Below are 23,186 nucleotides of genomic sequence, written 5' to 3'. Positions count from 1 at the left end.
CGCTGGCTTTACCTCGTGTTTTCTTAGCTATCACATCCCAATGCAGAGAGGCGCTGGCTTTACCTCGTGTTCTCTTAGCTATCACATCCCAATGCAGAGAGGCGCTGGCTTTACCTCGTGTTTTCTTAGCTATCACCCCCAATGCAGAGAGGCGTTGGCTTTACCTCGTGTTTTCTTAGCTATCACCCCCAATGCAGAGAGGCGCTGGCTTTACCTCGTGTTTTCTTAGCTATCACCCCCAATGCAGAGAGGCGCTGGCTTTACCTCGTGTTTTCTTAGCTATCACCCCCAATGCAGAGAGACGCTGGCTTTACCTCGTGTTTTCTTAGCTATCACATCCCAATGCAGAGAGGCGCTGGCTTTACCTCGTGTTTTCTTAGCTATCACCCCCAATGCAGAGAGACGCTGGCTTTACCTCGTGTTTTCTTAGCTATCACCCTGAATGCAGAGAGGCGCTGGCTTTACCTCGTGTTTTCTTAGCTATCACCCCCAATGCAGATATGCGCTGGCTTTACCTCGTGTTTTCTTAGCTATCACCCCGAATGCAGAGAGGCGCTGGCTTTACCTCGTGTTTTCTTAGCTATCATCCCCAATGCAGAGGCGCGCTGGCTTTACCTCCTGTTTTCTTCGTGATAGAAACTTAACTGCTAGCTTGAGGCAGAGCCAGTGCTCATGTCAAAATATGGGCAGAAGCTGTACTTCCGGTGCCAGGACTTCATTTGTGCATAGAAAGGATGTATTTATGCGCACTAAGCATTTTCTTTCTGCATGGTTTTGGGTTTTTCTTCAAATTTAATTTTTTTTTTTAACTTTCACTGTATTAGCGTACCTTTTAGCTTAGTACAGCAGAAAGTAAGTCCTTTTAGTGTGTGCATTAAACTATGTCCTGAAATTCAGCACAGTTTTACCACCCGGGGAAGTCATGGAGCAGTGTATCACAGCCATTTACAAAGAGGGGTGAGTACAGGGGAGGTACCTTCCCCTCTTACCTCTCCCCTTACTGCCATGGCTTCTGCCCCCAGTTCATACACTCCAGACAGGTTTTTTTCCCACACAATCTTTAATTCTTTGTATCATGTCAGTTTACTAGTAATTATGCCTTTAACTTATTTCTTCCTCCTATGCCCTCTGTGGTGAAGGGGAGGCTGTGCTCGGGCACCTCTGTTCCCTCATGGATACTGAAGAGGAACAACCTGTTTAAATATTAGCCCCTTGGGCGTTCAGCGTGCCACCTTAAGCTGAAGACGGTTTGGAGCTGCTGCCAGTGAGAAGACCTGGACCGGATCTTCAGGCAGAGGGAGGTGGAAGGCTCTGGGAGTGAGGGAAAGAGGGGGAGCAGCTGTTGAGCGGAAGCCATGGAGAGAGGGAGGGGGCGGTCACTCTCCTCCGTTTCGGTTTGATCTGTGCCCTAGCCGTGGACTGGGCTTTCTCTGGCTGGACGGTGGCATGCAGGAGGCAGCAGTTTTCTTAGCAGAAGGGTCAGGTAGAAGGACTTGACCTTGGGTTTAGCTTCAGCCTATCTTCAGCAGTGATTTGAATTACTCCATGGTAAACACCTGGAGGCCAATGCCTGAAGGGGAGGAGAGGCAGGGGCTCCGCTCTAGTCCCACCTTGCCCTGAGCCCCTGTCTGAATTTACCTTACCTAGAACCCTCCCTTTCCTTTGGGGTTAATAATGAGAATGAGACTTGTAAGCATTCCTAGCCCGGGACCCTGCTGTTTGAGTCACTTGCACAGGCCCATTCCCTGTACGTTTCTGGCTCATTATATTATTGTCATCCTACTGGGCACACAGCGTCTCTTTACCATAGATTGCCAGGAAGAAGCCGGATTTTCTTCGGACCATGTGCGGGGCGGGGCTCGGCTCAGGGCAGCAGGAGAGAACCAGAGTCCAGGGGAGAGGAGAGGAGAAATGATCCTTTGCATTGGGGAGTCGGATGTGTCCTCCAGGGAGGAGTAATTGTTCCAGCCCTGAGAAAGGTAGTGCTGCTCACTCCCAGCAGGGGCAGGGCACTTTCAGCAGGAAGCTGATCTCCAGCGCTTGTCACATAACAGGAGCCACTTTCTGCAGCCCGTTCAAGAGTATTCATGGCCCCCCATGTGGCCTGGTGTTTCCTAGAAAAAGACCACGTTAAAAGCCCCTTTGAGCCAGTGCCCCTCCTCTGGGGAATCACAGCAGTCATGCACAGGAAAACATTCCAGTTTATTCCTCCGGAGTCACAAAATCAGGGAGGTGTAGCCCACGGGCACCAGTCCAGTGCTGCTTCCATTCCAACAGCGGATCCAGTCCTCGTCCACCGTCGAGAGCACCTGTAAGACTTCGCCTTTTCGAAAACTCAAGTGGGCCTGCTCGGAGCCAGAGTGATCGCACAACGCTCTCACCGCCCTGCAGGGAGAAAGGGACACACATATCACCTACAGTCACAGAGCGCTCTCGCTGCCCTGCAGCAAGAAAGAGACCTTCATATACCACCTGTTGTCTCTGCCTACAGAGCGCTCTCACTGCCCTCCAGCGAGAAAGGGACAATCGTATCACCTACTGTCACAGCTGTATCTCTCCCTGCCGGGTAGTGAGACTCTCTCATCACCTGCAGCGAGAACGGGAAACTATATCACATGCTGTCTCTGTCACAAAGCACTCTCTCACTGCCCTGCATTTGTCAATAGGCACCCATTGTACCTGTGCCTAGGGCAGGAGACAAGTAGGGGCAGCTCTGCTAAAGCTCATTCACCAGAGAACAGCCCTCTGCTACCCTGTAACAGACCCTTACAGGAGGTGGTTGAGGGACAGCACCAAAAGTGCTTAGGGGCAGCAAACTCCTAAATCCATCTCTGCTGCCCTGTGAAGTCTCATCACCTGCTGTCTGTGTCACAGAGCGCTCTCTGCCCAGCTGGGGAGAGAGACAGTCTCATCACCTGCTGTCTCTGTCACAGAGCGCTCTCTGCCCAGCTGGGGAGAGAGACAGTCTCATCATCTGCTGTCTCTGTCACAGAGCGCTCTCTGCCCAGCTGGGGAGAGAGACAGTCTCATCATCTGCTGTCTCTGTCACAGAGCGCTCTCTGCCCAGCTGGGGAGAGAGACAGTCTCATCACCTGCTGTCTCTGTCACAGAGCGCTCTCTGCCCAGCTGGGAAGAGAGACAGTCTCATCACCTGCTGTCTCTGTCACAGAGCGCTCTCTGCCCAGCGGGGAGAGAGACAGTCTCATCACCTGCTGTCTCTGTCACAGAGCGCTCTCTGCCCAGCTGGGAAGAGAGACAGTCTCATCACCTGCTGTCTCTGTCACAGAGCGCTCTCTGCCCAGCGGGGAGAGAGACAGTCTCATCACCTGCTGTCTTAGTCCCAGAGCGCTCTCAATGCCCTGCAGGGAGAGACTCAGTCTCATCACCTGCTGTCTCTGTCACAGAGCGCTCTCTGCCCAGCTGGGAAGAGAGACAGTCTCATCACCTGCTGTCTCTGTCACAGAGCGCTCTCTGCCCAGCTGGGAAGAGAGACAGTCTCATCACCTGCTGTCTCTGTCACAGAGCGCTCTCTGCCCAGCGGGGAGAGAGACAGTCTCATCACCTGCTGTCTCTGTCACAGAGCGCTCTCTGCCCAGCTGGGAAGAGAGACAGTCTCATCACCTGCTGTCTCTGTCACAGAGCGCTCTCTGCCCAGCGGGGAGAGAGACAGTCTCATCACCTGCTGTCTTAGTCCCAGAGCGCTCTCAATGCCCTGCAGGGAGAGACTCAGTCTCATCATCTGTTACTTCTTAAACATAATTTACCTTTGTGGTCTCAGGCTGTCCTCTGCTGGGGGTTTCTCTGGAGCTTTCTCAGGGGGAACAGCTTTCCTGACTAAATCTAGGACACTCAGACTGGGAGCCAGCCACCGGGAGGGCCTCCTGTAGAGAGACAGAAGACAAGAGATGTCAGAGACAGTCCTGCTCGCCTGCGACAGGATATAAACTTAATGGTGATATTTGCATTAATAGCACTCCTTCCTCTCCTTTCCCTGTGCCACATCGACCATCTATAGAGACAGTCCTATCAGGAAAAGGACAGACAGACAGACCAACAGAGACCATGACAGCCAGAGACGGCCAGATCCAAGTTCTGCATCTCCAGTCGCTTACTTAGTGACAGAGATTCCCACGGAAAGTGAGATGTGTGGGTGTTAGAGACCTCGGCATCTCAGCCTCTTACCTTGATTTCAGAGCATTTGTCTCTGCGTCTGTAGGTGAACAGTGAGCCCCAAAGAGGCGCCCCAGCCAGAGTCCCTTCCCGCCGCTGGAGGAGTCCGGTTCTGCGGGGCTGCACTCTGTCTTGTGGATCTCATTCTGTGGATCCCGAGGCGCAGTCCCATGGTTCCCTTCGTCGTGCGACCTCTGGGCCTCAGTTCTGGGGCTCCCTTCGTCGTGCGACCTCCGGGCCTCAGTTCTGGGGCTCCCTTCGTCGTGCGACCTCTGGGTCTTGGTTCCAGGGCTCCCTTCACTGTGCGACCTCTGGGCCCCGCTGGTGAAAGCATTCATGGAAGGATCTGTGTGTCCAGCTGCTGCTGTTTCACCTGTCGACCGATGGACACGGTTGTCGTGCTGAGCGTGCGACTCCTGTCCCAGGTTCTCAGGGAATAAGTCTGGGCTCTCCTCTGGTCTCCCAGAAATGCTCTTTCCAGCCTCTGGCTCTCTGCTTTGTGCTTCCCCTGCTCCTCTTTCCTCTGACAGTTCTTTACTAGCCTCTTGGCCATGCAGACTGGTGCCGGGATCTGCACTGGGATCTGTTGCCCGACGTAGCTTTGTCCACCTGCCAAGGCGGAAGTTCTCCTTGTTGGAAGAGTAGATGCGGGATGCCTGACTTAGTTGGCCCCACCAGCTTGCAGGCCCACTGGCATGAACCAGTCCCGTGTTCTGCTGCGTCACAGGGTCCTGGGCTGGCTCGTCTGGACGGGCTTCATTCCCCGACAAAGTGTGAGCAAGCTTATCACCCCACTGCTGGACCCGCCTGCAGGTTTGCTGCAGCGACCTGTTGCTCTGGTGGCTGGGGAGGAGCTGGGCTAGCAGTGGCTCTCTGGGCTTTTCTTCGCAGACTGGGCCCGAGTTGGCTGCGTCCCCAGACTCGTCATCCCCCACCGTGCTGCCTTCCTGGCCACCACCCAGCTGCCTGCTCTGGTCTTTGGTGATGGCTTGCAGGCTATTCTCCTCTTGCTGGCTCTGGCTTCTGTCTCCACTGAGCCCAGGGGTGACAACAGGGAACTGCACTTGGCAGGGCAAGGTGCCCAGAGTACAGGAAAGGTGCCCGACATCAACGTGCAGGTGGTGATGCTCAAATAGCAGGTCCAGGTGAAAGGAGAGGACAGAGAGGGGCTGGAGAAGGAGAAGCAGTTCTTCAAAGAGGTGCTGGAAGATGGCTTCCCTCAGCGCCAGGAACCCATCAGGCAGGTAGAGCACCGAGATCAGGCCTGCGGAGCACAGAGAGAGAGAGTGTGCATGGTCAGAAAACGGCGAGCCGAGCAGAAAGACCTTTTCAGTGGCTTATGAAGGCACTGGAGGGGGGAGGGGAAGGAGACCGAAGCCCTCTGTAGCCACCTACCAATAATAATAATAAAAAAATTTTTTAAAAACCCCCAACCAAACGGGTGGCCAAATCAGTTTCGAGATTAGCCATTGCATCGGTCACCTGCAGTGGGCTTGCGAGTCTGCGTCCCTGAGTCGTAGCCATGGCAGTAGGTCGCCAGCTCAGCCCACAGGGCCGCCAGAGAACGCTGGTGAAATATTGCATGCATTACCTGAGCTCTTCTGTAGGTGGGAAATCCAGAACTCCAGCTGCTTGATGCTAGAGTCAAGACAGAAAACAGGCTATAAAAGACCGGCCAAGGTTAATACCCCTCCAAAGGGAGCTGCAACCCTCTCCCTCCGAGCACCGTCTTCACAGCCCAGCCCACCCTAATATTCCCCAGTTGGTTTATGGGTCTTCATGGCCACTTGTGGCCTCCTCCCACCCTCAGGCTTTTTTTGGCTTGTGAGGGGGTGGCCCATGCTGCTCCTTCCGCTATGAAAGGAGCCAGGAACATCCTGGGTTTTCCACCTTCTGGAACACGGCCCCCAAGGACAAGTCGTTACCGTCCCATCGCCACTTACTTCAGCAGGCCGAAGAGGAAGGCGTTGAATTTATTCTTACTGCTGCTGAGCTGGGACAGGCTGCAGATCTTGCAGTACAAGTCATGTAGGCATCGCGTAGACGGACCTTGAACGGCAGCGGGGAGAACGAGAGCTTGTTACTGGATCCCTGTGAGGGCAGCTTAAACTTTCTAAATCCGCTGGAGGGCTTGTTACAGGGGAATCTGGGGACTGAGCTCAGAGTCCCGCGGGGGGGGCAAACAGAGGGCAGGAGGGATAAGTGCAATAGCCAGCAGCAGAGGGGCTGACGGATCTTGGCGTGAGGGCAGAGGGGGAGGGGATGCTCTTGTTAAGGTTAAAAGGGTCAAGGTTTACTCTCAGACAGAGGAAATGCATTACCCAGGCTAAGGGAGATTGAGTTACGGGGCCTGCTACTAACCAGAGCCATTCTTCCAATGAAAAGTTGGGGCTGAGTTCTCCAAGGTGAGCGAGCTTCCCATGGGCACCTTCTCTGGGTCAGGAAAGAATTTCTGAGGGATGATGCTCCCTGGGCCAGGGTTTGCCTTCCCTTCCCACCTCCCAAGAATGATTCCCCAAACACAGGGGCAGCTCAAACTGTGTTTGTGGCCATGAGGCCTCCAAGCTTGGAGGGAGCCCTTGCACCCAGAGACCCAATGTCCTCCATTTGCTTGCACAGATTGACGTTTGCACTGCGTTGCCTTCCCCCTCCGCTAAGCTCCCCGCACAATTCATTCCTGGCCACAAGCCATGACTTACCTAGCTTGACGGAGGCCTCCACCACACTCCACGGGTTCATCTTCCTGCGCCCCACGATCACATCGCTCCGGAAGGGTTTCAGCCCATCTCCCACCAGGGTATAGAGAGCTGGGCAGAGGGTGTTCAGCAGCAGGTGGCCCACTTCTGGGGTCAGCCTGCTGTCTCCCAGCTGAGCCTAGAGGTGGCAGAGAGGGGTGGGAGGAGGACCTACAGTCAGGGGCTTTAATGGCAGGGACACCCACCCACCTTTACAAGAACTACAGGCCCAGTCCCTCTATCCCCCCCCCAAATAATCCTACCTTCTGCACGAGGTTTCTGGTGGTGCTGAAGTGGGAGATAATTCTATCCACGGAGAAGCTGACTGCAAGCAGCAGACCTGTACAGAGAAGAAGGACAAATCAGGTTCTCTACCTTCGATAACCCTGGTACACGGCAGCCAGATTCCAGGGAGCAGCGGTGTCCGAAAAGTCAGGAACTCGTACTCCACAATCATCACCAGCGAAAGAGCTCGCCCGGTCCCCTGTGCAGCCCCCTGCTCCCCTCCCGATCTGTCACCAGTGGGGGGGGGACACACACTCTTCCTTCCTGTCTCCCTGGTGAAGTCTCGAGTGCTTTGCTAGGGAAATCTTCCTCTGCCGGGCTGAAAGGTGTGATGGAGGGGGGTAAGGGTAACGTTGCCAGAGCAATGACAGCTTGCATAGTTACCACAGAAATCTTCCCAAAAGAAAAACATGGGAAAGGGATTTTTAGGATCCCTGGCACCACTGGGGACAGGACGTATGCAGGGCACAGCAAGGGGTAAGGGTTCTACAGAGGGACTTGTAGGCAGCCCCCCCCCCCCCCCCCCCCATGTCCGTGTGGTGCCACATCCCGAGCTTCATGCGCCACTTTCACTCCACAATAACGCAGTGATGTTGGACTAGTGGAGGTGGATTTGACACGCTGTACGTGCTCCCACCTCCTGAAGGGACCAGGACCCCCCACCCCCCCAATAATCTGTGAATCCTGTCTCACAGCTTTTATCCTGAATGCTTTCTTCTTTCTTTTCTCTCATCACGTTCCCTCCCTCCATCCACTCTTCCCGCTTCTCTCCATCCAGCCCATGACCCTCCCTGCTTCCTTTCTCTCCCACTCCCACCCCCGGTCCCTGGGGGGTGCTCTGTACCTTTCTTGTGCTCTAACATCTGTGCAGACCTGCCATCCCTGTCTGCCATCCACAGCAGGCGTGTCCCCGGGGCACCAGGTAAGGAGAGGCTGCGTCTGGCTGCAAAGGAAAGAGCAGGTCAGTTCCTCTGTAGGCAAAAGGGAGGGGGACAGGTCCCTCAGGAGGAAGGAGGGCCACAAGCATCTGACACCACAGTTGGATGTTCAGAGGAGCTCTTATAATATAAGCACTTCTAAAGTCTCTCCTGGTAGGCACTGTAATTTTTCATCTCCCATTCCCTCCCCCCCCCCCCCATATCGCTACCCTGATATCAACACTCAGGAACTCCAATTCTGCAGCAGCACTAGAGCATTAATTCGGGGATCCTGCTGGCAGCGTGACTCCATGCCAGTCAGCTCCACGTTTCAGGGTCAATGCTTAGCCCCTGGCACTGCACCAGGGGCTACTGGACCAGCGTTTAAAGGGGGGGGGGGCAAGCAAACCCCTGCCAGTCAATTTTGAAGTCTCATCTTTATCTGAAGATATATTTTCTTGTAACTTCTGAAAATGGAGGGGAAAAAAAACAGAGGACAATCTATTCTGAAAGGGGAAATGTGCAGGAAGATCCAAGGCGGGGCTCTCAGTGCTTTTTGTTCATAATTTTTTTTCTGCGATTATTCTCTTCTAGGAGTTAAAGAGAATTAAATCCTGGAGAAAAACAGATGTACGCTTAAAAACACTGGGTCCGGAAACCTGGTGGGGTCTCTGCCAGGATGAAAATCTGTCCCTTAGGCTCCCAGGTAAGATGAGAAAAGGCAGGACTACAAGTCCCAGGATGCAAAGCAAGAGGGAAGTAAGTGGTAAAAAGTGAGCCAGGACTGACGCAACTGGTCTGCACTGGGCGAAGAGCTCTGGGCAGTCCAGGGGGGTTCAGATCCCTGCCCTGGGGGAGAGAGGGAGACAGACACACAGACAGAGAAAGTAAGTGAGAGTGGCTGCTCCGGGCACTCACCTACTGCACAGCCCCAGAGCACTGGAAGAAATGGTCACGTGGGAGAGCAGCAGCCAATAGGGAGTGAGCTCCCTAGGAGGCGGGTTAGTGAGAGAATAGGAGGGACAGGCTGAGTCAGTATTGGTTTTACCACAGTGCATGCAGGGAGTTGTAGTTCCTGACTCTGGCAACCTCCCAACCCCTCACAGGAATGATAAAGCCAGCAGTGAGAGAGGGAGGAGAGAGAAAGTGAGGCCCCGAGGTCATGGAGAGACAGAGATTGATTTCCTGTCTCTCTCAGCTGGCAGCACCTATAGTAGAAGTGGGCAACTCCAATCCTGGAATGCTTCAACCCATCTGGTTTTCATGACAACTACAATGAATGTGCTTGTGATATATTTGCAAACCATGGAGGCAATGCATGTAAATATAACTCACGCATATTCATTGTGGATGTCCTGCAAAGCAGACCCCTTTCTGACATTGGAGGACCAACGTTGTGAACTCCCTGAGCTAGAAGAGGTGATCTTCATATTTAGACTCCTATCTCTTTAAGAAGGGGACCCTGCAATAATGACTGGGAGGTAATATGGTGCAGTGCTATGTACACTGCCCTGTTAGCTAAGCAATGACTGAATCCCTAGGTCTGTAGTTTTCTGTCCTGCCAGCTCACTGTGTCTGGCCTCTGCTTTAAGTTACAAATTTCTCAGCTCATCTGATGCATTGTTTTGTGTCTGTGTAATGCTGGTACACCTGTATGTGTCTTTGTGTATCTGAATGTTGGCATCAGTGTTTCTATAAGGTGTCAGGGAACATGACTGTGTATAATATTTGTGTTATTTCTAGGGGTGTGAGGGAGTCTGGCTGTGAATAGCATTTGTGTATCTCTAGGATGTGAGGGAGCATGGCTGTGTGTGTGTTATTTGTGTATCTCTGGGTTGTAAGGGAGCATAGTTGTGTGTGTGGTATTTGTGTATCCTAGAGGTGTGAGGGACCCTGGTTGTGTGTGGTATTTGTGTATCTCTAGGAGTGTGAGGGAGTCTGGTTTTGTGTGTGTGGTATTTGTGTATATCTAGGTTGTAAGGGAGCATAGTTGTGTGTGTGGTATTTGTGATTCTCTAGGGGTGTGAGGGAGCCTGGTTGTGTGTGGTATTTGTGTATCTCTAGGGGTGTGAGGAAGCCTGACTGGGTGGTATTTGTGCATCTCTAGGGTTGTGAGGCATCTCTAGGAGTATGAGGAAGCCTAGCTGTGTGTGGTATTTGTGTATCTCTAGGGGTGTGAGGGAGCATGGCTGTATGTACTATTTGTACATCTCTAGGGGTGTGAGGGAGCCTGGCTGTGTATGGTAACTGTGTATCCTAGGAGTATTAGGAAACCTAGAGGAGAAGTCCATAAACTGCTATTAATCAATAAGGAATAGCCACTGCTTCTTACCAGCAGTAGTAGGATGGGATCTTTTTAATGTTTGGGTACTTGCCAGGTACTTGTGACTTGGACTGACCACTGTTGGAAACAGGATGCTTGGCTTGATGGACCCTTAGTGTGACCCAGTATGACATATCATATATTCTTATGTACTCTTTGTGTATCTCTAGGGTGTGAGGGAGCCTGGCTGTGTGTGTATTTGTGAGTCTGTAGGAGTGTGAGGAAGACTGTGTTGTGTGTGGTATTTGTATATCTCTAGGAGTATGAGGTAACCTGGCTATATGTACTATTTATGTACCTCTAGGGGTGTGAGGGAGCATAGCTGTGTGTGGTATTTGTGTATATCTAGGGGTATGAGGGAGCATAGCTGTGTGTGGTATTTGTGTATATCTAGGGGTATGAGGGAGCCTGGCTATGTGTACTATTTGTGTATCTCTAGGAATATGAGAGAGCCTGGCTATGTGTGGTATTTGTGTATCTCTAGGAGTATGAGAGAGTTTGGCTATGCTTACTATTTGTGTATCTCTAGGGGTATGAGGGAGCCTGGCTGGGTGTGGTATTTGTGTATCTTTAGGAATATGAGAGAGCCTGGCTATGTGTACTATTTGTATATCTCTATGGATATGAGGGAGCCTGGTTGTATATACTATTTGTGTATCTCTAGGGGTGTGAGGAAGCTTGGCTATGTGTACTATTTGTGTATCTCTAGGGGTATGAGGGAGCCTGGTTGGGTGTGGTATTTGTGTATCTCTAGGAGTATGAGAGAGCCTGGCTATGTGTGGTATTTGTGTATCTCTCGGAGTATGAGAGAGCCTGGCAATGTATACTATTTGTGTATCTCTAGGAATATGAGAGAGCCTGGCTATGTGTACTATTTGTGTATCTCTAGGGGTGTGAGGAAGCTTGGCTATGTGTACTATTTGTGTATCTCTAGGGGTGTGAGGAAGCTTGGCTATGTGTACTATTTGTGTATATCTAGGGGTGTGAGGAAGCTTGGCTACCTGTACTATTTGTGTATCTCTAGGGGTGTGAGGGAGCATGGCTGTGTGTGGTATTTGTGTGTCTGTAGGAGTGTGAGGGCGTTAGCGTTGGCAGTGGCTTACGTGGGGCAGCTGGGCCGGTGCTCTCCTGGGGGCCCCCAGTGCTCAGCTCTCTCCAGGGCAGCTCAGATGCAGGGCCCAGGCGGGCGCTAGATACCTGTGGAGGAGGAGAAAGTGCGGGCGGCAGCCGAGGTGGGGAGGCTGGCAGGAAGACAGCAGTGGGAGGTCTGTAGCGCGGGAAGAGCGGGGAAAACAGCACGGAGAGGTCCGGGCTCTGCAATAGCGGTAAAAAACCCCGGTGCGGTGGGGAATAGGCCCCAACAGGGGACAGCCGGGCAGGGAGCAGCTCCTCAGGAGGGGAGAGCCAGCCAGGACCCCTCCCTGGACTTCGGGCTTTCTCAAGGGTTGAGGCCTTTGGGTGGGAGGAGGCTGCAAGGAAGGCCACAGCCGGCCCCTGAGAGACAACAGGCTTCCCGTCTGCAGAGAGGTGGAGGAGCAGGGGAGAGAAAGGCAGCACTCGGGACCTGGGGCGGAGAGAAGCAGTTGCAGCTGAAGGGAGGACAGACGGGCATCGTGTAAAACCATAGCAAACCATGGTAAGAAAGAAATGACAGAAAAAGCAAGAGGTGGGAAGAGAAGAGGGAGAGGGGGGGGGGGGGGAGGGCGTGGAAACCAGAGGGGGAACAGAGCCAGGCGGGGAGTGAGAGGGAGGGTATTGGGGGACAAGGTAAGCAGGGAAGGGGAGAGAGATGGGAGAGAAGAGTTAGTCCTGGAAACACAAGAGCGGCCACAGTGATGACTCGTGCGGGCCTTGCCATCACCCAGGCCGGGTTTCAGCATTCGTAGTTCTACTACACCCAGTGCTCTCTGAAACAGGCCCACGAGTCCCAGAATGCACTGGGGGAGATCTAATCCCAGAAATGGAGCAGGGGTGTCCCCCGCGATGCGGCCTCGCCGGACCCTGGGCTCAGACCCACAGGTACTTGGGGATGGACGGCTGAGTAGTACCAGGGAAGCTTCATGGTGTTTTACACTTGGACCCCAGTACTCTCTAAGCTCAGGGGACATGAGCGATTGCTCATACATTTCGGAGCGTCGCTCCCAGGTCTTTACATGGTTGCTCACTTACATTTTTCTCTGCGCTATATACAGAAATGCAGCGCCAGTGCTGGCGCTCAAAAATTTGTCGGGTTTAAAAAAAACTTGTTGTGCACACACCTAGTCACACCTTGGGAGGAGGGAGCGTTGGCTTTGACTGGGCCTCTCTTTCTTCCCTTTCCCTCCATTCCCCCACTGCCCTGTCCCGACTGTCTGGACTGTCCTTGCCTCTTTCTCCTGCCCATTCACTGTAGTCACACACCCCCCCCCCCCCCCCCCCATGCACCCCCGCCCCTCAGGCCCCCTTTTCTCTCTGTATATCGCCCTCCCTCTTTCTTTTCTTGGTATCCCCCCACCCCCTGTACCCTCTGCCCCCTCTCCTCTCTGGGCTCCCTTCTCTCCTTTCCCTCTCCTGGTGTTCCCCCCACTCTCTCTCTCTGTGCTTTCCCCCTTTTGGCTCTGTTGGCACGCTGCTGCTGTAGGGACGCTGCAGTCTGGCAGGTTGTGGAGCTCTGGGCCCGCGCTACCAGGCACCGCCCTCCCTCAGCGCTCCCCACTGCAAGGGTCTCACTGTGGTCCTTGTTACCAGTCCCCCCACCCCCCCTCCCACCTCCTCCAGGCCTTCCAGCAAGAGCCCCCTGACTACTGACATCAGCTTCTCCGCAACGGATGCCCCCCCCCCAGAGAGGATTGCTTTCCAGCCCCTCTTCCGCTCTTCCCCCCCCCCCCCCCTTCCCTTTCCTCTTCCAGTACTTGCTGGACGATAGGGAACCAAGGTATCCTCTTCTGCTCTAACTTGGCAAGGCTCACCTGTGGGTTCGCTCCTCTCACAGAGACAACGCCAAACCGAATTCAAATTAAGCCACGCTCGGGAACATCACAGCATGGGGCAGGTGTGCGATTCCCCCAAGTCAAAGATTCAGCTGTTCATGTGCCATGAACTATAATTATGGTCAAGACGCTGTACGCGTTTTATCAAATTGGTTTTCTGCAAATGGCTGTGGTCGACCTGTCTGTGATGTTGCATTGGTCAGGTCCCGCCCTGTCGGCCACCGCTGCAGCAGTGCCCAGATGATACAGGGTGGCCCCCATGGAAAAGTAGCCCGCCTCCAATACCAGTGCGTTGGAGGCGGGCTACTTTTCCATGGGCTACCCTGTATTTAAGGGGCAGCTGCAGCAGGTTATTGCTGTAAGTGAGTAAAACTGATTTTTCAATAAGTAGGAAGCAGATTGGAAGCCTGGAAGCAAAGACAAAGGAATTCATTTTTTTCCTTTTACCCGCAAGCAAAGTTAGCTTTAACTTGTACAGGTCCTTACAGAGCCTGGAAGAGCAGCATCTCTCTGGGGGACGCATACAGGATCCCCCCTCCCCCCCAGGGGTCATAGACAGGTACAGTGGGAGCGAGCACTAGGGAAGTCTATCTTGATTAGATTGTAAGCTCCCCAGGGCAGGGACTGTCTCTTATGGGGGCTTGTACAGTGTTGCATATACCTCGTGGTGCTATAGGCTTGTTTAGTAGTAGGGAAGGAGACGTTTTCTGGGCCTCAATCTGTGGTGCTCAGGCAGTCCAGGGCTCCCCCCCCCCCCCCCCCCCCCGCCCTGCTCGTTTGCTGGCTGCCTGTCTCTCCCCGGTGGGGACTGCAGTGCCAGGGTACGGCCTATTGCGCTCAGACTTCTCCTGCCCTGCGACCCTGCCTGTGCCATTAGAAAGCCACCGCAGACCCAGCCAGGTGCAGATCTGAGGGCCTTGGAGGTTTTTATAGAAAGAGAGTGAGGGTAGAGGCTCAGATCGCATCCCGGTATATACCGCAGGACTCTCCTGCGTATGTCCGGACGGCAGAGGTCATTCCAAAGGTCACTGCTGGGGGACATTTCCCTGCCCGTTCCTGCAGCCTCGGCACAAATGTTTTAAAGGCAAGAATTAATGATGGCATCTCAAAAAAACAAAACAAAACATGAAAGGGATTCCCGGTTCTGTTCTAGGTTCTACAGAGGTTGGGGACAGGATTCGTTCAGTTCAATAAAACAATTTATCGCATGCACCCGAGAGCCCATGTTAAACAGGAAAAATCTGTAAAGCAAGGCGATTCATACAGCCCCCCCGTACCCTTGGGTTCCCCTCTGCCATACAGAACACAGCTCACGTCTATATCTCTGACCATAAACAGAAGGAAGGCAGAGAGATGCCAGCAAATAAGGACCCAATTGCCCCTGCCTGCCTCTGGTTATAATCCTACCTTCTTCTTACCATCCTGACCAAGTGCAGGAGGCTGCGCCGTATCCTGCGTCCTTAGTCGGGGCGTGGAGCCGAGTCATCCTTGGCGTGTAGCCAAATGACCAGCCACCTCCCCTACGGCAGCCGCCTGACATAACCGTCCCACTGCCCTGTGCCGGTCAATTTTGTTCTCCTGGGCATTTCCGTTATCTACACTAAAAGGCACCCTCCCTCTCTCCCTCTCCCCCCCCCCCCCCCGACTCTATCTGCCCATAGCAGTAAAGCTTCCTTCCCTGCACCTTGCAGCTGTCCTGCCTCTGTCCAGGCAGGTGCGAGGTGGACGTAGCACTATCAAAGTCTGTTCATGAATATACAGAGGAGAAGTGCTTATCCTCGCCCTCCCGCTCGGGGGGGGGGGGGGGGGGGGGGGCTCAGATCAGAAAGCAGACCGGGAGGAAGGTAGAGGAGGGCTAACGGGATCCGTGGAGCGAGAGGGTCGGCTTTGCTCCCTTCCATCCCTGCTGCCTTCTTGGGCTTCTCTGTGCCCCGCCCTTATCTCATCCCCGCACCCCTCCCCAGCATTGGCGCAGTGTAAAGATAGATTTGGCAGGATGATGTATGTGGCATTGGCACCTACCTAGACACTGTTTAATTTAATCTTGGATTGCTGATGTGAGGAGGGGGTGGGGATGTTTGTTTGGGGTTTTTTTTGCCCGTTTCCTTTAGACCGATCAGAATGACTCATGCTCCACCGGGATCCCGGAGCGGCAGCTGACTGGCACCAGCGAAACTGCCAACCGGTGCCTTCTCGCCCCTCATGTGAGGGCCCCTGCCCTAAATACCCCAGGCATTCCTTCTGCCCTCTCCTCTCCTCCTCAAACACCTGACGTTATCGGGGTCCGGGCCGAGGACCGGGAAAGGGCATCCTCCCGCGTCCTGGGAACCGGAAGAGCAGGCCCGGAGCCAGGCCAATGCTGCTGCCACTGCTGATTTGGGTGCGCAGTGTAATTCCCCAGAAGCGTGTGTACAGCCGTCTCTTGGAAGGAGGACCCACAAACCTGTTTGGTTCCCGAACAACAATGGCACCCCCCCAAAGGGGCAATGGACAGGGAAGGCAGGCACTTGTTTTGAATTTTTATCACATCCTGGCTATTAACTGAATAGCCAGGTCCTATCCTCCGATAGGACGAGCACTGGCCTTACCGTGCCCCCAGAAAAATCCCTGTGTTCCATCACAGCATCCTCGCCCAGGCCCCCCACAATAAGGTCTGTCGGGCTCTGTCCATGGGGCCCTGGCAACTTGGGGGGTGTGGGGGGGGAGGGGAAACCTCAATCAGCAGAACCCTGAGAGGGCCCTGGTTCCTGGACTTCTGGCTGCTGTTGGCTGTGTTCTTGCCCCCATCCTGCTTTCCTCCCCTCCCCCCCCTTCCCCCCCACCCCGCTGGATACCTGATCTTAGCTGGTGCCAGGGTCCCACTTGTCTCTCTGCATCTCCTGAATATTTAAGTCCACAGGGGGCTGAGAATGCTGAGACCCGGCTGTGAGTTCCACAAGCATCCGAATTCCGTTTGCTTATGACATCGGCGCCGCGGGTCCTCCTGTTAGCCTCAGCTTTGGGTCATCGGTCTGGCCCAGCGCTCGGCCGTCAGGTGCGCAGGAATGAATGATTTTTCTATTGCCTCAGGTGCCCATCTCTGAGATGAAGGCCGGCTGCCCCCCTCGTTCTCTCCGCGCTCTGCTTTCCTCTTGCTTTTAAGGCCGGGTTTGTGTTCCTTTAATGTCGCCTCAGACTGCCCTCTGCTTTCCTTTCCTGCTCTCTTCCCCTCTTTTCTGCCCTCCAAGGCCAAGGGCCAGAAGGACTAAAGCTGATTTTCCCAAGACACAAAATGGGGGGGAACCTCTTCAGTATGTCCGGCTCAAAGTCAGCTAATTTGCCACCAAAACCTCTGAACACGGGACCAATAAATCTCATTTTCCTGTAGACCAGATCTTCTGGCAAGGTTCTTACACTTCCTACCATCTCATGCAAGCCTTCCATTTGAGATCTGGCTCTTAATAATAAAACTCATCTCATCAGGCAGAAACTTCTCTGAAAGTCATTTCACACCAAAGGGAAGCACAGTGGACCAGGGAGAGGTTAGAGCTTCTTACCTTCCATACCCAGCTTGTCCCCTCCGTCTGCCTTTCCTCGCATCCAGGGACCAGCACTGGGCACCAAGGGCCTCCAATCTGGCACTGGCTCAGTCCTCTCTTTCATCCGGAGGGCTCCTGTGGCAGGCACCACCCCCCCTCCTGCTTCCCCCAGCAGGCCCTCGGTGATGGGCTTCAGACCTGACTTGCAGACCTTCCTTCTTGCTGCGTCTGCCAAATGGGCAGTGCGTTGTGGAGCTTCACTGGGGGCCCGGAGCCCCTCGGTTTCCAGAGGACTTCCCAGCTTGTATTCGACGTGTGGCCCCAGAACGCCCAGCTGCTGCTGCTGGTGCTGGTGCTGCGCCTGGCCTGGGCGGTTCACTTCTTCGGGCTTGATTTTGTACTGTAGGCCGGCGTGCTTGCTCAGACTGTGTCTGTATTTCAGCTCCTTAAAGGTGGTGACTTCCCTCAGGCTGCCTGCCGGGTCCGGCTGCTGGGGCTGGAATCCTTGGGTCTGCTGGCCCCAGGTGGAGAGGGTGAACCCATTGCCGGGGGGCAGCTCGGCATCGGGGGAGAAGATGATCAGCCAGTCACTCCTGTCTTTCTTGGCTTGTTGAGGTGCCAGTCCAGCAGCACTCCTCTTCCTCCTCTGGGCCAGCTCATGGAAAGAAGTGATGGTCTTTTTGGTGGCGTTGCTGGCCCTTGGCTCCTTACTTGCATCAAAATGTCCAAGCAAAGATTTATGATCCTTCACTCCTGGCTCCTCGGCGCCATTAAAAAGGGCTTGTAGTGTGGTAGGCCTCCCAACTCTTTCTTTGCTACTCAGAAGGTTTGCTGTTCCCCTAGCAACTGGAAGAAGGTCTTCAGAAGCACTTGGAGCAAAAATGGAATTGGGCTGGATGACGGTGTCCTGATTGGGTTCCAAGTGTTCTGATACTGCAGAAACCTGGGGAGCTGTGTATTGGGCTGCTTGGGTAGGTAGGGCATTATGGTTGGAGTCCAGCTGTTCCCAGTTGCTGCTAGTGGCTGGTTCCTTTGGCATTTCTGGAACATTTTCTCGCATTGACGTGGTTCCAGGATCTAATTCTGCAGACCCGCTGAAGAGATTCTCCAGTGTGTCCTGGGCTTGCTGCCCTGAACTACCAGACTGCCATTGATCTTGGTTCAGACAAACAGAATATCCTCCATTAGATGAGTGGTTAACAGGCTCCAACTGGCTGGAAAGCAAGATGGCATCAGTACTGTTGTCCTCTAGAGGAAAAATTTCAGGTTGACCCTCGGAGGTCTGAGAGTCATCAAGGGGGAACTTCTTGGAGTAAACAGAGACTGGGGTGTCATCCAAGGTGAAATCAGAACAACTGCTGATGGAGGAAGAGGAGAAAGAGGAGACTGAAATAGGACTTATGGCTGGGTCTGATGGGGAAGCTGCATCTTCATCAGCAACACACGGCACCTCCTTCACAATTTGCTGACTGTTCCCGGGACCCAGTTTCATCTGTGGATGAGATTCACAGCACTTGCACTGCAGGAAAGGGTTGTTGGAATTAGCATCCACTTCTAGGGTAACAGAACCCATCTCTTGGCAGTCTCTGCAACCTGCTGGCTGGTCTTCCACATCTCCAGGGGCCCTGGTGATGGGGCCCTCCTGCACCTCAGGTCGGAGGGCAAGGTGGATCCCCAGAGAAACGTGCTGAAGATGAATGTGGTTAAGGTTGGAAAGTATACCTTTTTGTGGGGACAACATGTTGCCGGCTCGTTGACGTCGGCCTCGTTCCTCAACCTCACGACAATTCCTCCGGCTTGGATATGGGGATGTTCTGGGGAATTCTGGTTGTGGTAATCCAGAGCAATCACTTTCCAGGTGGAAAGCAGGAATAGTGATATTTCAGTCAGCCCTGATCCTCTGCTGCTAGTATATTTCGGACCCCTCACAGATGTTTGATTTGCATTCTGTATTTATGACCCACTGATATTGGCTGATTTTCCTGTGGTGATGATGGGTTGCTTACAGATGATTTTTTTTTATTTTTATTTTTTAATGATTGAGGTGTTCTTCATTACTTTGCAGTGATGGGATGTCTCAGTTAGGACGGAATTTTCAGGGACTGCCCCTTGCTGCTCGTTAACCACGTTCTGTTGACTGCAAATGGTTTCTCTTGCATTTCTTGTTTTGGGCTGTCTGTCTCTGTCCACTTTCATGCAGGGTTTAGATTGGGGTTTGCTGGGCTCAGCCGAACTGGATTTGGAGCCGGTCGGTGCCACGAGCTCTGGGACCTGGAACACATTAAGGAGAAAGTCTGCAGTTCCTGCTTCTTAAATCCATGCCCCACCCCCCACCCCAAACTAAATACATTCTGAGGCACTGAGACATGAGTCTGGAAGCTCTGGGTCTCAGTCATACGGGCATCCGGGGAGGGGAAGGCCCCAGAATTTCTTCTGTGATGCAAATACTGCCTATTAAGGACATATGGACAGTCCATATAAACAAACAAAAAAACCAAAACCAAGCCCTTCCACATGTGGAGCCCACAACTCTTGCTAGAACACCCTTCCCCCTCCCAAGTTTTGGCACAGCAGATCAGGACTTCACAGCCAGGTCACAAGATAAAGGGGGTGAGGCTGGCAGAGAGAGAGCAGGAAAGGATGAGGAGGAGGCAGGACAAAGTCAGGAAAGAACAGGGGAGCAAATAAGGGGCTACGGGAAGTGAGTACTGACAAATTGTGTGCATGGGTGTTGGGGAGAGGAGGGGTGCTGTTGTTGGGAGGATTTAGGATTCCCAGCAGTAAGCCTCTGAGCAGGCAGCCTGTGATGATGATGATGATGACGGCCTCCTCCAGAGGGGCAGGCAGACACCATGAGCTTTTGTTTCAGAAGAATGGCTTTTGACCAGGCTTCTGGTTCTGAAATATTAAGGTTAAAGCTGGGCTTATTATGCCCTGAAGGATGGGGGATTCATGTCTGCAGGGAAGGTCCTCTTCTCTTCCCCCATCGCTCCTATCTGATTTCATGTCTTTTCTCTTTCCCCTGGTTCGCCTCCTTCTTTCAGCCCTTTTCTCTGATCAGTCTCTTCCCCCCAGCTCTCCACTCTCTCTCCCTCCCTCCCTCCCCTGTACTCTTCCCTGATTAATAATTCAGGCCAGAGACCTGCTGACAGGAGCGGTTCCCATCACACACTCCTGCCCCAGCCCCCAAAACAGCTCCGCAAGGCCAGAGAGAGGTTTGTGCGGCAGGAACCGGTTGGGGATCTTTGACAGCTGTCTGGGTGGGTGAGAGAAGAAAAATCCAGCGCATCCTCCCAGATGTTGCTCGCTGTAGTGCCTCCGCCCAGCAGTACTGAGCATTGCTAGAAATACAGTTTCTGATTCTGAAGTGGAAAAATTCTGGGGTGCCCAGAATCCAGATGTTTTCTCAAGTGGTAGTTTTCCAAGTTTAATTTTTTAAATACCTTTTTTTTTTTTTTTTGTGAAAAGCTCTGAGGTGAGAGGAAGAGGTGAAGCCTCTATGGGCAGCAGGGTGAGAGTTAGGAACCTGGGGGTGTCCCACTTATGAGGGGGGCAGCACTGACAGGGATCCTCCGTGCCCTCCCCTCTGGAAAGGCTGCCACTCGTGTGCTGAGATTTGACGGTTCTCTTTCTCGCTGCAATGCGGGCAGTGTCGATGCCTGCAGCACCCAGCGGATGCCCCGGGGAGGGGGAGAGATCGGTCTCATTCAGGCCTGGGCTCTCTCTATCTCTCTCTCTCTCACATACACACACCCCTGCCCTGCTGACGAGAACGGGGGTGACTCCTTCGCTTTGCATCCAAGACTGAATCCATCTAAGGGGGTGATGGGAGGGCAGAAACTGGCTTTATAAATCTGCCCTGCTCACTCCGCTGCCACCGGGACAGGGCCCAGAATGACCACACCCCACCCTGGACAGGGGAGGGTTAGCGGCTATAGGCAGCAAATGCCCTTGCTATATTGGTGCTAAAGAAATGCCCGAGCTGCTTGCATCTGAGCTTCCTGCTTCCCCGAACCTCCCTTTGGCTGCTACTAACAGCATCTACTCTCTGGGAAGGAGAATGGATTAACCCTTTTTTTTGTCTTTGTCACCCCCCCCCAGGACAGGCTTTCCATCCTTCACTCCACAGCCTTCCTTTCCCTCCACCCCTCCCGCCCCCGCAACTACACCCCAATCACCCCCCCTCCAAGATCTCAGGACCCGGTGGGTATAAAAAGCCCAGAATAAGGAGACAGAGAGACCCCAGGCAGTGTCACCTCCACCACAAAGGGCAGGCCATCCATTGTAATCCGTCCAGAACAAGTTTCACTGGATTATGCAGAATAGAAATATTATTTATAATACATAATGTGGCAGCCAGGGAGCAAACTTTGTTTTTATCAAGCGGAGGGCATGTCCTCTCCCGCTGGGAGGGATCAGAAGCACCCGCGTCGCCACCCCTATCACCGCCTAGAGTTAACCTGCCCCAGACTGTACCGAGCGCTCGCTGGAGAGCCCGGGGATGTTGTGGATAAGGCTGGGGGCGGGGGGGGGGGGGATACCCACATTATTGCTCCCCTCTTCTCTCTCCTGCCCAGCTGAAAGAATTGCCCTACCTGCTGGCTGGCAGTGCCTGCGCCGCTCCCTCCAGCATCTCCCCGCAGACAATGGGCTGCAGCCTTTCCTCCTGCTGCCGAGCTCTCTCCCAGCTCACAAGCTGCAGAGGGGAGGGCACCAGAGCCAGCATTAACCCTCGCACAGCCAGCCTGGACCCAGCCCCTGCCCGTGCTGGGCTTGGCGGGAGAAACCCAGGGCTGGAGTCAGGTTGGCAAGAGGATGTCTGCTGCCCAGCCCACAATGCCACTCCAGAATTAACACTGTCTGTGCCAGCCTCCTGGCTGTGGAAGAGGGGATCCTTTCTATGAGGTGAAAAGCTGGGGGGGCTCAGAGAACATCATGGCCAGAGTTGTCCATCTTCCTTCCCTTTATCAGAATTTTGATAGGGGTTTTTTTTTTGTTTTTTTTAATCTGTTTTATTTTACATTGTTATCTGGGCTTTTTTGTCATTTTTATTGCTGTTTCTGCTCCGTTGCCCTTTTGTCTGCTGTTATCTGTTTCTTTTCATGTTGTTCCTCACTAGGGGTATTAGCAAGTGAAAAATATGAAAAATAAATGTCTTGAACTGGGAACCATCAGGTATAAGCTAAAGAAACCCCAAGCCCATAAGAACATAAGAAATTGCCATGCTGGGTCAGACCAAGGGTCCATCAAGTCCAGCATCCTGTTTCCAACAGAGACCAAACCAGGCCACAAGAACCTGGCAAGTACCCAAACACTAAGAAGATCCCATGCTACTGATGCAATTAATAGCAGTGGCTATTCCCTAAGTAAACTTGATTAATAGCCATTAATGGACTTCTCCTCCATGAACTTATCCAAACCTTTTTTGAACCCAGCTACACTAACTGCACTAACCACATCCTCCAGCAAGAAATTCCAGAGCTTTATTGTGCATTGAGTGAAAAATAATTTTCTCTGATTAGTCTTAAATGTGCTACTTGCTAACTTCATGAAATGCCCCCTAGTCCTTCCATTATTCTAAAGTGTAAATAACTGAGTCACATCTACTCGTTCAAGACCTCTCATGATCTTAAAGACCTCTATCATATCCCCCCTCAGTCTCTTCTCCAAGCTGAACAGTCCTAACCTCTTTAGTCTTACCTCATAGGGGAGCTGTTCCATGCCCCTTATCATTTTGGTTGCCCTTTTCTGTACCTTCTCCATCACAACTATATATTTTTTGAGATGCGGCGACCAGAATTGTACACAATATTCAAGGTGTGGTCTCACCATGGAACGATACAGAGGCTTTATGACATTTTCTGTTCTATTAACCATTCCCTTCCTAATAATTCCTAACATTCTGTTTGCTTTTTTGACTGCCGCAGCACACTGAGCCAACGATTTTAAAGTATTATCCACTATGATGCCTAGATCTTTTTCCTGGGTGGTAGCTCCTAACAAGGAGCCACTGTGTAACTATAGCATGGGTTATTTTTCCCTATATGCAACACCTTGCACTTATCCGCATTAAATTTCATCTGCCATTTGGATGCCCAATTTTCCAGTCTCACAAGGTTTTCCTGCAATTTATCACAATCTGCTTGTGATTTAACTACTCTGAACAATTTTGTATCATCTGCATATTTGATTACCTCACTTGTCGTATTTCTTTCCAGATCATTTATAAATATATTGAACAGTAAGGGTCCCAATACAGATCCCTGAGG

General features: G+C 52.8%; 1 protein-coding gene across 2 annotated transcripts; it reads right to left on the bottom strand.

The window, feature by feature from the left end:
• Positions 1–697: 697 nt before the first annotated feature.
• On the bottom strand, positions 698–21,697 carry RUSC1 (RUN and SH3 domain containing 1). Of its 2 annotated transcripts, XM_029581078.1 has the most exons (11): positions 21,513–21,697; positions 16,936–19,188; positions 11,534–12,019; positions 8,035–8,133; positions 7,169–7,245; positions 6,870–7,044; positions 6,114–6,219; positions 5,762–5,808; positions 4,183–5,434; positions 3,765–3,881; positions 698–2,385 (listed from the first exon to the last, which is right to left on the bottom strand). In XM_029581078.1, exons 2-11 carry the CDS (start codon positions 18,656–18,658, stop codon positions 2,217–2,219), a joined length of 4,251 nt encoding a protein of 1,416 aa, XP_029436938.1. In that variant the 5' UTR covers positions 18,659–19,188; positions 21,513–21,697; the 3' UTR covers positions 698–2,216. The 2 variants fall into 2 exon arrangements, with proteins under 2 accessions (XP_029436938.1, XP_029436939.1); XM_029581079.1 differs by lacking the exon at positions 11,534–12,019 and having other exon boundaries at positions 703–2,385; positions 21,513–21,695.
• Positions 21,698–23,186: the final 1,489 nt, after the last annotated feature.

The sequence above is a fragment of the Rhinatrema bivittatum genome, chromosome 16 (genome assembly GCF_901001135.1).
Source record: "Rhinatrema bivittatum chromosome 16, aRhiBiv1.1, whole genome shotgun sequence".
Taxonomy (NCBI): Eukaryota; Metazoa; Chordata; class Amphibia; order Gymnophiona; family Rhinatrematidae; genus Rhinatrema; species Rhinatrema bivittatum.
Note: the sequence above shows the minus strand (reverse complement) of the source record. Positions and strands in the feature narration are given on the sequence as shown.

Bases quoted from the DNA above. Each gene is read 5' to 3' on its own strand.
- RUSC1 (XM_029581078.1), bottom strand. From the start codon at position 18,658: ATGTTGTCCCCACAAAAAGGTATACTTTCCAACCTTAACCACATTCAT. The intron at 5,809-6,113 runs GTAAGTGGCGAT...TCTTGACTCTAG, and splicing joins TTCCTCTTCGGCCTGCTGAA to CATCAAGCAGCTGGAGTTCT. The intron at 3,882-4,182 runs GTAAGAGGCTGA...GTCTCTCTACAG, and splicing joins ACAAATGCTCTGAAATCAAG to GAGGCCCTCCCGGTGGCTGG.